Here is a 12,839-nt window from a genome sequence, read left to right as displayed (position 1 = left end):
CACCGCCTCAGCTCCACTTCAGATCATCAGGCGTTAGATTCTCATAGGAACACTGGTCCTTGGTGCCAAAAAGGTTGGGGACCGCTGTCGTACCTGGAAGAAAGAAGCTTAATTCTCACTAGGGACTGAGGAAACTTGGAGAAGCTGACATTTCACCTGGGGTTTTCACTTGTAGAAATAATGGTGAAAACGAGAAATTAAAAAATCGTTTCTCTTCTACGAACGTCTCAGTATTCCTCATGCTTGGATTAAAGTGAATGCATTTGGCTATGAGAAAAGAAACAATTGTTATTGAGCACCTTAAGTGCTAGGCACTTTAAATGCCACAACCCTTCAGAGAAAGCGGCATCACACCATTTTATAATGCGCCTTGGATAGTAACTAGTCTGTTTTAATGCTGCTTGAACTGTAATAGGTATACTGATTACTTGAGGATCTTGTAAAAATGCAGGCTCTGATTCAGGAAATCTGGCTTGGGACTGAGTCTGCATTTCTAACAAGCTCCTAGGAGATGTGGCTGCTGTGACCAGGCTTTGAGTGGCAGAGCTGGGATCTAAATGTGGTCTGCCTGACTCTACAGCCTTGCTCTTCCCATGGTGAAAAGGGCATTAGTTAATGCAGTCAGTCGTATACTAAGAAGAAAAAATACTGTGATTTAAAGGACAGGGAAGGTTTTACCTGAAATTCCACTTACTAATCATCTGTCTCATAGGATGGAAGAAACAAATGTGAAGAAAACATTCATACAGTTGTATATACTAATTGCCCATAGTTGCTTAAGAAATTTTCATGTGTAACTTTGTCTATACGTGCTTTCCCTTTGCCCGCTAGTTACGGAAGCTATCTCCTGCATAAGATATGGCTCCACTAAATACATAAAACATCCATGTAGTTTGGAGTCCCAGTTAAAGCTAGCTAAGAGCACAGTGAACCAATTGTCACAATGTCATGATGTGGGGACTTCTGGTGGTTTCTTGATGTTCCTTCTGTATGCCCCACCAGGTCTGAGCATGTGGGGACCGCACACCATGTCACATATGCACAGTGACGTTTGTGTAGTCGCTCTTTGAGAAATGTTTTAGTGTGGACTTAGTAGCTACGTAACAAATACTGTTTTTAACCAGCTGGCTCTGGCCTACTCAGGTCCCTAAGGCTTTAAGTCATGGAGCCTCCCTGGAAGGCAAAAAAGCTTCAGGCTGTGCCTTTGCCTTTTCAGGTCACTCTCCAATCCCTTGGTGACCAGAAGACATGAGCACGACTACCTCTTGGGTATTGATTGCATCATCAGGGGGTGATTCTGTTACTAGGGAGACCAGACTCTTCTTCGCAAACATTCCGGTGAGACTCAGGGTGTGGGTTTTGGAGTCAGAAAGCTGTGGCTTTCAGTTCCAGCTTTTTTTTCTCTTTATGGTTAGGAGCCCTACAGTTGCCTTATCTATGGCCGGGTTATTACAAAGATTTGGTGTCATACCCTGTGTAAATCTATACGTAAAGAGAAAAACAGGCATGAAATGGTGAGAAAATGGTGTCTTAGTTTTTAAAGATTGAATGAACTCTTAAAAATCTTTATGGAAGAAACCCCTTATTCACAAATGACATTTATGTCTCTCAGGTCACAATGGATGGATAGGATACCTTATTTATACCCAGTCCCCCCCCCCAAAAAAAAAAAAACCGAAGTATTTTAATTGGTCTTCTGTTAGTTTGTGCATTCAAAAGCAAGGTTGAGATCATCCATACTTTTTGGTCAGTCATAAGTACCAAGAATTAGAAGAGATCTTGCAGCTCATCTATCTGATTCACACTTCTCATTTGAAAAAAGAGAAGTCTTGGCTGAGGGGGGTCTTCAGGGTTAACGCCGGAGTGGGGCTCAGCCCCCAGGAATAATTCTAATAACAAACATTAAGTCCTTACGATGGGCTAAGAATTTTCCATACATTATCTCATTTAATTTTTTTTCCCAAGTATGAGATGGACTCCATTATTAGAATCCTCATTTACAGATGAAGAAAATGAGACTTAAGGAGGGTGATGATGTGTTCTCCAAATCACCAAAGAATAATGGGTGGAGCCAGGATTTAACCCCAGAGCCAGCAATCTTATCTATTTATTTTTTAGGCGAGGCAACCCTTGGTTGACCTCACAGATTGCAAGGACCTTGTCAGCTTACAATCCCTTATTTTTAATTTTTTATGCCTATAGCACCTGGTCTTCCTAGGTCAGAAATGTTATTCTCCTTACTGAACAGCCTCAGGTCTCAGTTGGTGATTAAAAACCAGGTAATGACTCAGAGGAAACATTTCTGAAGGTACTGACCATTCAACGTGTTGTTGTGGTGAACATCAAGAAGGTGAAAATACTCCACCAGGGCCTTCACGTTCCTCACGGATAATAAGCAGTATAGTTTGTCCAGGTAGAGGTACCACAGAAACGACCCTTCTTTCAGCTTCATCTGGGTGCTCTTTAAGCCAAAGACTCTAGCAACCTGAAAGGGAATAGAGAATTCTGCCTCAGAATTAGAATGTTGGATAAAGAGAAGCTTTGGTAGGAAAGGTCTTCCTAGGTTTAAAAACAAAACAAAACAAAACAAAACATAGAAAACAGTCAATGAAAAATTAATAATGGCTAAAGGGAGGGTCACTTTGTAACTTATATAAATGTCTGACCACTATGCTGTACACCTAAAACTAATATTGAATGTCAGCTGTAGTTGAAAAAATTGTATTACAACAGCTTCCTCCTAGTTCTTCAGCTTTGCTGTAGACGTTTATTGTCCTCAATCTCTTGATAACTGGATTATTTCTCTGTCACTAAAATATAACAAGTTCTAAACAATTCACAGCCTGTTTGGAAATGAACAGGAGAATACACACATGAAAACTTATGCTGTGCGGCCAAAGTGGTTCTTAGAGGAGTATTTATAGCCTAAATGCACTTACTATAAAACAAGAAAAAATGAAAAATACACAAAAAAAGTACTACAAGGACCACCTAGAAGAAGTAAAATAAAACCAAAGAAGAGAATTTTTTATAAAGACCAAAGCACAAATCGTTGAAATGAAAAGCAAAGCAAACTTGGTTAGTATAATCGGGACCTTTTTTTCTTTTATGTTCTTCATAATGGAAAATTTAAAACATATCCTAAAGTAAATTAGTATAATAGACCTACATGTAATCATCAGCCAGCTTCAAAAATGATCATCTCGGGGCCGATCTTGTTTCATCTCTATTCCCCCCCACCCACCACCACCATCACTAGATTGTTTTGAAGCAAATCTCTGACATGACTTTCCATCTAAATATTTGAGTATATAGTTCAAAGTGACTTTTTAAAAAAAATACATAATCACATACTATTGTTACACCTAAAAATGAACAACAATCATTTCCTAATGTTATCAAATATCCAGTCAGCATTCAAATTTCCTTAATTGTTTCTTAACATTTTTTAAATTTGAATTTTAATTATAGTTGGCAACAGTGATTAGACATTTCTATACCTTAAAAATTTTCCAATAGGTGAATTCAAGTCAGGACCCCAAACAGACCAATTACTACATTTAGACTGTTTTCACAAGTATCTTGAGGTTCTGCCTTCCTGTCCTTTATTTTTCATGTAATTTAATTGTTAAAGAGTCCAGATTGTCATGTAGAGGAAAACAGTCTGTTTTTGCAGATTTTATCTCCAATGGGTTAACATGTTCCTCTGTCTCCTCTACTTTCTATAAACTAGTAGTTAGATCTAGAGTGAAAGCTGGTTTTAGGAAAAGACCAATAAAAACAAAAGTTTTGGCAAGTGTGATAAGGAGAAAAAAAGATTTTAAATATTAAGAATGAGAAAGGAAACTATCATATGGGAGAAATTGATATGCATATAAGACTACTGTATACAACTTCTATGCCAATAATTTGAAAATTAAATTAGCTTTATCCAATAAATACATAACGTGAGCCACAGACATGTCACATGTAATTTTAAATTTTCTAATGGCTACATTTAAAAAAAGTAAAATTAGTTTTGAAAACATTTTATTTAACCCAATGTATCTAAAATATTTCAATTTGTAATCAAAATATTAAAAAAATCCTTTTACAATCTTTTTTCCAGCTTTATTGAGATATAAATGACATAACATTGTATAAGTTTAAGGTGTACAGTGTGATAATTTGACACATGTATATACTGTGAAATGATTACCACAATAAGGCTAGTTAACACATCTGTTACCTCAGGTTTTTACTATTTTGTTTCCTGTGGTGAGAACTTTCAAGATTTATTCTTTTAGCAACTTTCAAGTACACAGTGCAGTTTTGCTAAGTAGAGTCACCGCGTTGTATATTAGATGCCCAAGACTTACCATCTTATAAGTGGAAGTTCGTCCCCTCTGACCACCTTCACCCATTTTCCCACCCCTGGCAACCAATGTACTCTCTGTTCCTATGAGTTCAGGTTTTTTTGATTCCACAGATAAGTAAAATCATAAATCTCTTTTTTATACTCTGAAACCGCGTGTATATTTTATACTTACAGCATATATCAGTTTGGACAAGTTACATTTCGAGTGCTTAATGGCCACATGTGGCTAGTGCATTATCTTGAACAGATTTAGAGAAATAGAATAATTCTTTTAGGAAAGTTGACTAAAGGAGTTAAAAATGTGAATCATTCAATACCTATAACCAATAACCAGAAAGTAATCAATGATGAAATGCTAAGAAAAGATACCTGACTCAGATGGTTTTATGGGGAGGTTTCTCAAAACCATCAAGGACAAATAATTTCTGTTCTATAACCTGTTTCAGAGCGGTTCTGATTTTAGTAATGTGATAGGCTATGTTACGTGGATAAAATTCCTCACTAACGACTTGAGGGATGAGATCATTGCAGCATTGAAAAGCTGAAGAAGGAATCAGAAGCCTAGAGGGTTTCATTGAAAGGGGCTGGTGTGTGTGTTGGGGGGTAATGACTCAGAGGAAACATTTCTGAAGGTACTGACCATTCAACGTGTTGTTGTGGTGAACATCAAGAAGGTGAAAATACTCCACCAGGGCCTTCACGTTCCTCACGGATAATAAGCAGTATAGTTTGTCCAGGTAGAGGTACCACAGAAACGACCCTTCTTTCAGCTTCATCTGGGTGCTCTTTAAGCCAAAGACTCTAGCAACCTGAAAGGGAATAGAGAATTCTGCCTCGGAATTAGAATGTTGGATAAAGAGAAGCTTTGGTAGGAAAGGTCTTCCTAGGTTTAAAAACAAAACAAAACAAAACATAGAAAACAGTCAATGAAAAATTAATAATGGCTAAAGGGAGGGTCACTTTGTAACTTATATAAATGTCTGACCACTATGCTGTACACCTAAAACTAATATTGAATGTCAGCTGTAGTTGAAAAAATTGTATTACAACAGCTTCCTCCTAGTTCTTCAGCTTTGCTGTAGACGTTTATTGTCCTCAATCTCTTGATAACTGGATTATTTCTCTGTCACTAAAATATAACAAGTTCTAAACAAATCACAACCTGTTTGGAAATGAACAAGAGAATATACACATGAAAACTTACGCTATGCGGCCAAAGTGGTTCTTAGAGGAGTATTTATAGCCTAAATGCACTTACTAGAAAACAAGAAAAAATGAAAAATACGCAAAAAAGTACTACAAGGACCACCTAGAATAAGTAAAATAAAACCAAAGAAGAGAATTTTTTATAAAGACCAAAGCACAAATCGTTGAAATGAAAAGCAAAGCAAACTTGGTTAGTATAATCGGGACCTTTTTTTCTTTTATGTTCTTCATAATGGAAAATTTAAAACATATCCTAAAGTAAATTAGTATAATAGACCTACATGTAATCATCAGCCAGCTTCAAAAATGATCATCTCGGGGCCGATCTTGTTTCATCTCTATTCCCCCCCACCCACCACCACCATCACTAGATTGTTTTGAAGCAAATCTCTGACATGACTTTCCATCTAAATATTTGAGTATATAGTTCAAAGTGACTTTTTAAAAAAAATACATAATCACATACTATTGTTACACCTAAAAATGAACAACAATCATTTCCTAATGTTATCAAATATCCAGTCAGCATTCAAATTTCCTTAATTGTTTCTTAACATTTTTTAAATTTGAATTTTAATTATAGTTGGCAACAGTGATTAGACATTTCTATACCTTAAAAATTTTCCAATAGGTGAATTCAAGTCAGGACCCCAAACAGACCAATTACTACATTTAGACTGTTTTCACAAGTATCTTGAGGTTCTGCCTTCCTGTCCTTTATTTTTCATGTAATTTAATTGTTAAAGAGTCCAGATTGTCATGTAGAGGAAAACAGTCTGTTTTTGCAGATTTTATCTCCAATGGGTTAACATGTTCCTCTGTCTCCTCTACTTTCTATAAACTAGTAGTTAGATCTAGAGTGAAAGCTGGTTTTAGGAAAAGACCAATAAAAACAAAAGTTTTGGCAAGTGTGATAAGGAGAAAAAAAGATTTTAAATATTAAGAATGAGAAAGGAAACTATCATATGGGAGAAATTGATATGCATATAAGACTACTGTATACAACTTCTATGCCAATAATTTGAAAATTAAATTAGCTTTATCCAATAAATACATAACGTGAGCCACAGACATGTCACATGTAATTTTAAATTTTCTAATGGCTACATTTAAAAAAAGTAAAATTAGTTTTGAAAACATTTTATTTAACCCAATGTATCTAAAATATTTCAATTTGTAATCAAAATATTAAAAAAATCCTTTTACAATCTTTTTTCCAGCTTTATTGAGATATAAATGACATAACATTGTATAAGTTTAAGGTGTACAGTGTGATAATTTGACACATGTATATACTGTGAAATGATTACCACAATAAGGCTAGTTAACACATCTGTTACCTCAGGTTTTTACTATTTTGTTTCCTGTGGTGAGAACTTTCAAGATTTATTCTTTTAGCAACTTTCAAGTACACAGTGCAGTTTTGCTAAGTAGAGTCACCGCGTTGTATATTAGATGCCCAAGACTTACCATCTTATAAGTGGAAGTTCGTCCCCTCTGACCACCTTCACCCATTTTCCCACCCCTGGCAACCAATGTACTCTCTGTTCCTATGAGTTCAGGTTTTTTTGATTCCACAGATAAGTAAAATCATAAATCTCTTTTTTATACTCTGAAACCGCGTGTATATTTTATACTTACAGCATATATCAGTTTGGACAAGTTACATTTCGAGTGCTTAATGGCCACATGTGGCTAGTGCATTATCTTGAACAGATTTAGAGAAATAGAATAATTCTTTTAGGAAAGTTGACTAAAGGAGTTAAAAATGTGAATCATTCAATACCTATAACCAATAACCAGAAAGTAATCAATGATGAAATGCTAAGAAAAGATACCTGACTCAGATGGTTTTATGGGGAGGTTTCTCAAAACCATCAAGGACAAATAATTTCTGTTCTATAACCTGTTTCAGAGCGGTTCTGATTTTAGTAATGTGATAGGCTATGTTACGTGGATAAAATTCCTCACTAACGACTTGAGGGATGAGATCATTGCAGCATTGAAAAGCTGAAGAAGGAATCAGAAGCCTAGAGGGTTTCATTGAAAGGGGCTGGTGTGTGTGTTGGGGTAGGGGGGATATGGGGCAAAAGAAAGCCTGTGGCCCCGTAAAAGTGGAGAGTCTAACAAAACAACCCCCATTTACCTGCTGTATGTACAGGACACAAGCAGGTAAGTGGCAGCGAAGCGAGTCAACCAGGATCGAGGATGATGGTGGTCAGAGAAGATTTTAGTTTTAATCTGTAATGAGCTCATATTTTAAATTGGGAAATTAAGAATCGGAAACTTTTTATTCAATATACAAACATATCTGAAGATCCATCCTGAAGGATGTGATAGGTCCCAAAGCAGCACTTCCCCCAGCTCTCTGATCCCGGCCGGCGAGGGAGCCCCTGGGAAGCAGGAAACGGCCGGGAAGCGGGGGCTCCGGGGACGGGCGGCGGCCGCAAGGGCGCAGCATTTCGTGCAGCAGGAGGCAGCACCGCGCCGAGGAGCCCGCGCCGGATCCGCGGGCAGGATTCCTCGCCCGGGGCTGGAGCCCTTGCCTGCCGCGCGTCCCCACCTGAAAAGTGGGGGCTCGCGGAGCAGCCGCGCGGTGTAGTTGCGGGGCAGAGTCAGCGTTTGATGTCGCTCCACCTCATTGGCCCTCGGACAACAATCGGCGGGCGCGCGCGGAAAGCCAGTTCGCTTCCCCTCTCGTTCCCATAGAAGTTGGGGAGCCCCGCGGCGCGGCTGACCTCTCGGGTTCGGGACAGCCCGTCAAGAGGTCCCCTCAGCTCTCCAAAGCCCCGCCCTGGGCTCGCGGGCGCGCGGCGCGCAGGGGACTACACTTTCCAGAGTGCCCTGCGGCGACGGGCGGGGCCGGGGAGCGCCCGCAGCCAATTAGGGGGGCTGCGGGCGCTGCCGGGGAGCGGCAGGTGGAGCCGGGCCGGTGGGCGGGCGCGGAGCCGAGTCCCAGAACGCGTCCCGGGGCTCGCGGGCAGGGCGTGGGGCGCTGCGCGTGTGCGTCGGGCGCTGGGGAGGGTTCCCGGGGCACCGGCCGGAGCTGGGGCGGGGTCCGTGGCCGCCCGAGCGGTTCCGGGTGCTCCCGCGGCGCGCAGCCCCGGGCGCACTTGACCGGGGACGGGCTGCGGGGTAGGCGGGTCTGGGGAGAATCCCCGAGCGCCGCGGCGTCCTGCAGCCCCTCCTCCTCGCGGCCGCCCGAGCCTCGTCCCGAGCCGGCGCCACCTCGCCCTCGGCTCGCGCGCCCCCAGCCATGGCTTTCGCCAATTTCCGCCGCATCCTGCGCCTGTCTACCTTCGAGAAGAGAAAGTCCCGCGAATATGAGCACGTCCGCCGGGACGTGGACCCCAACGAAGTGTGGGAGATCGTGGGCGAACTGGGTGACGGCGCCTTCGGCAAGGTTTACAAGGTGAGAGCGCTGGGGGTGGGTGGCCCGGGGCGCCGGCTCCGGTTACTCGGGACCACGACTCGGGAGGGCGCAGAGGAGCTGCCTGGCCCCGAACTCGGGGTTCCAGGTTCCTGTCCTGGTGCCCCTTGTTCTTTGGGGGGTGGGGGGAACCTCGCCTAGCCGGGCTGAGCCCCCGCGCGCTGCCCCCCACCCCCAGCTCCGTTTCTGAGCACTTCCTGTGCGTCTGTCACTGCGCTCGGCGCCGCAGGGGGAGACAAAGGGGCGCTTATAGGACCTTAGTTAGCATCCGCGAGGGCCACCGAGGTATCCGGTGATACTGGGCAGACTTTTTAAGAGCGCGCACGCACATGCGTGAGAATGCCGGGGCGATGGACAGAGAGACTAGGCTGCGCCTGGAAGGGTTAGGACCTGTGGAGTTGGAGACACACCTGAAGATGAGCCGGGGACAGAAAAGGTGGAGGGGTTTGCCCTAGAGTGACGAGTTAGGCTTGGAAAGGTGGGCATGGGGCTGGGCGGAGGGCGAGGGCAGGGCCTCGTGAATACTGCCCCGAGGAGGTCAGATTTGATTCTGTGGATGACTCACAGCTGGGGAGTCTCCCAGCCTGCAGCCACCTTTCCCCTAGAGTCATACCCAGCGGAGAGCTTTTGTGGAGGGGGTGGTCCGGGCCCAGCTGATTAATTCTAGGCACGTTTGCAGTCTGGTTCCTGCTCCTGTGAACCAGTTTCGAGAGGCAGAGTTGTGTGGGGACCCAGACGCTTCGGGCTGGACTCCACCCTTTCTCTGATCTCCTTTTCCCAGGAAACCCGTTACTGAGAGAATCCGCCAGGAGGGCGCCTCCTTCCAGGCCACACCACCCTCCTTGGGACTCCTGTAGCTTGCAGAGCACTCTGACCCCAGGATTGCCCTTTTAGGAGGCTGGACCCCAGAAAGGGCTTTTTTGGGTCCCCTCCTCCCCTCTCCCAATGCCCCTCAGGACTTGCTCTCTTTGCCTTGAAAGGTGGTCTAGTGGCTAGCCACTGATGTGTGGTGCCTGGACTGGCAGGCAGCATTAGCATCACCAGGGAGCTTGTTAGAAATGCAGAATCTCAGGCCCCACCCTAGACCTACCAATTTATAGTGCATTTTAACAAGATCTCCAGGTGATTGCTAATAAGCACATCAGAATTTGACAAACACTGTTCTAGAGGCAATTTTGAGGCCAACTAGGCCCATGTGGTGTCTGTTTTGTTACCTTACTACCTCCCCTCTGAGCTGCCACTTCCTGTTCCAGGGTGGAACCCCCACCGGAGCAAAGGTTCTGTGGTCGGAGGGGCAGAACTCTGTAGCAGGACCTCTGTACTATTCGGGGCCTCTATGTCGCTCCCACCCGTGGCTCTCAGGCCACCTTGCTTTGCCCTTCTCTGCCTGAGGGTTCTGCGTGTGTTGGAGGGTCACAGGCACCGTCTTTCCAAGGCACATCTTTACCTTTCTCAGAGCTGCATCATTTTCCTAGTGGCACCAGGAAGCTGTCCTCGGCCTCGCGGCTTCCCATAAGTAAGCATCCTGCCGGTGTCCTCGCCCTCCCAGGACATAGCTTGCACTTCCAAATGTGCTCTGACCGCCGGGAGGGCAGCTGGTCCCTTGGTCAACTCACCGCGTCCTCCACGTTTTCCAGAACTTTCATTTGGTGTTTTTGGTGCATGCTGTTGTCTGTGCGTGATGTGTTTTCCCTGAGGGGTGGCTCTCAATGGCAGTCTTGTCCCTCTCCCCCCAGTGTATCCTGGCTTCGTGTCCTCGTTCATTTTCTTTCCAACCTAAATGCCTGACTTGGCTTTTGTGCTGGTGACGTTGCCCCTTGTAAGTTTCGGTTGTCATTTCCTCCTCTTCTAGCCTTGTGAACCTCTCCTGCTACTTTGGAAGCTTCCTACAAAGGAACTCATCTGATTCACAAGTTATTTTGTCTAAAACGTCTACTGATGATGAGTCCAGTTCTCAAAGCTGTGAGCTGGCTGCCTCCCCTGTATCTCCAGCCCCATGTTGTTTTTCTCAGAATCAAGACAAGAGAAAGCTGGACCGAGAGAGCTGTGTGCTGGATGATACACCTGGATAATTTATTATGTTACCTGCCTGGCCTCTGTGTGTGACCCTCTGATCCAGCCCAACCTCGTGTTGCGTGTGGGGACAGTGGGGCCCAGGGAGAGGAAGGAACTAGAACTCAAGGCTCTGGGCTTCAGTGTTACACTTTCCTTAGTTGCTAGCTAAGGAAGACCCATCCTGGGTCAGAAATCCCTGTCACTCAGGCGTCCTGCCCTGGAGAAGTGCTGCTTACTCAGCCCCTTATAGTTGAAGTTGAAGCAGGTGTCGCTTTACTAAAGACTCTAATGAGAGACCATAACTCCTTCCCACTTTATTGTTCTCTGGCATGGCCACCGTGGCAGTACAGGTCACACGTTCCATCTAGGTTTCATGGCTGGTGCCAGAACTTGCATCTTGACATGGCACCTGGGGAACCAGTTGGCTGTGAGCTGGGGAGGTGATGGCCAGCACCATCTCCTGTCGCTTTTCTAGAACCAGCAGGTCCTGGCAGCCTGGGGGATAAGGCCTTCCTGAGGACTTTCCTGGCATTCAAAGCCTTAGAAATCCCAATTTGTTGGATGCTGGTCAGGAGAAGACTCTGATGGCAGATTTCCTGATGAGAGTCTTGCAGAGGCTCAAAGCCTAAACATTAACAGTTTCAAGATATGAAGCCCCCTTCCTCCTCGTCTTGATAAGCCATCAGTCAAGCCTCAGGAGAAAAAAACAAGGTAGGATTGATTTCTGAGCAAAGTCAAGCTTATTCTTCCCTAATCCTTATGCAATTGCAAATTGATTTCAGAAGGTAGTCATTTCTAGTTCATCACTAGATACAAAGTAAAGGTCATAAGCTACATTGTTTCAAAATTCTTACCCTTAAAAATACTCTTTATTCTGAAAACAAAGGAGAAAGGGGAGGAAGCGTTTGATACCATGTTGAGTAGGAAAAAAGCCTCCTCCAGCGGGTGTGCTTGCTATCTTAGCACGTGAAACAGGTCTACACTCACGTGGCTAACACGGACGAGGAGTGTGACAACACGAAGTGCTGGCTTAGCAGGCTGAGGGGATTTTTCTGCTGCTTGAAAACTGTATTGGTTTTGATCTTATGTTGTCTTCAAGCTTTTAACAGGTTTATGAGTTTGCAAAAAAGCGTTTTTTTAATTAAAACAATCTAAGTCCCATCAATTGCTGTTGACATTTTGGTGTATTTCCTTCCAGACTTTATTGATTTTTATAGTGAAAAGAAGATTTTTCTAATGCAGGATCGTAATCATCTACACCTACAGTATTTTTTTTAATGCTATCTTTTATTCCTAAGGCCTCTTCCTATATTATTCTAAATACGTCACAGGGACGGTCTGGGAAGGCTCAGCGCCCCCTTGATCTTGATCTTATTAGATGTTTAAGTAATTTCTCTTTCTCTCCCTTTACTATTAAGTTAAAATTGATTCAGCGCTTATCATGTGTCAGGTGCTGTGCTGGGCACTTACATAATACTGTCACTCTGCTGTCATGTGAACATGCGACCTACTGATCCTGAGCTGTGAAAATCACGCAGTAAAACCAGAGGCCTTGTTAGAAGAGTGGGGCTAAGGGCATGACACTCAGAAACGTCATCGGGAGCCCATCTGAAAAAAAAGACAACCTAAAAACACAGTTGCGCAGTTTTACACAAATCGTGCAGATAAAAAATACAAAAGTATGACAATAAATATGGCACTGTACTGTAAAAAAGACCTGTGGAGTGCTTCTGGGGAGGGTTGCGGGGGTGGAAAGAGGGATGGGTAAACCAGGTGGACAGCGAGGCGCGA

The 12,839-nt window shown here is 43.7% G+C and overlaps 2 protein-coding genes across 7 annotated transcripts in view; one reads left to right on the top strand and one right to left on the bottom strand.

Annotated features, from left to right (window-relative positions):
* EFCAB9 (EF-hand calcium binding domain 9) overlaps positions 1-8,404 on the bottom strand; it is a 12,844-nt gene extending 4,440 nt beyond the window's left edge. The window contains exons 1-2 of one of the 6 annotated variants that reach the window (XM_023537163.1): positions 7,710-8,404; positions 4,998-5,186 (exon numbers count right to left, since the gene is read on the bottom strand). In XM_023537163.1, coding sequence (XP_023392931.1) covers positions 4,998-5,133 — 136 coding nt within the window. In that variant the 5' untranslated portion in view covers positions 5,134-5,186; positions 7,710-8,404. Of the gene's footprint in view, positions 1-2,316; positions 2,487-4,997; positions 5,500-7,709 lie in introns of those variants that run through there. The other 5 variants (XM_023537162.1, XM_011370968.2, XM_023537165.1 and 2 more) reach the window with 5 other exon arrangements.
* A 178-nt stretch (positions 8,405-8,582) lies between these two features.
* STK10 (serine/threonine kinase 10) overlaps positions 8,583-12,839 on the top strand; it is a 94,385-nt gene continuing 90,128 nt past the window's right edge. The window contains exon 1 of the mRNA XM_023537144.1: positions 8,583-8,975. Coding sequence (XP_023392912.1) covers positions 8,820-8,975 — 156 coding nt within the window. The 5' untranslated portion in view covers positions 8,583-8,819. The remainder of the gene's footprint in view (positions 8,976-12,839) is intronic.

This window comes from Pteropus vampyrus, unplaced genomic scaffold (genome assembly GCF_000151845.1).
Source record: "Pteropus vampyrus isolate Shadow unplaced genomic scaffold, Pvam_2.0 Scaffold179, whole genome shotgun sequence".
Classification (NCBI taxonomy): Eukaryota; Metazoa; Chordata; class Mammalia; order Chiroptera; family Pteropodidae; genus Pteropus; species Pteropus vampyrus.
The sequence above is the reverse complement of the archived record's forward strand: the minus strand, read 5'-3'. Positions and strand labels throughout refer to the sequence as shown.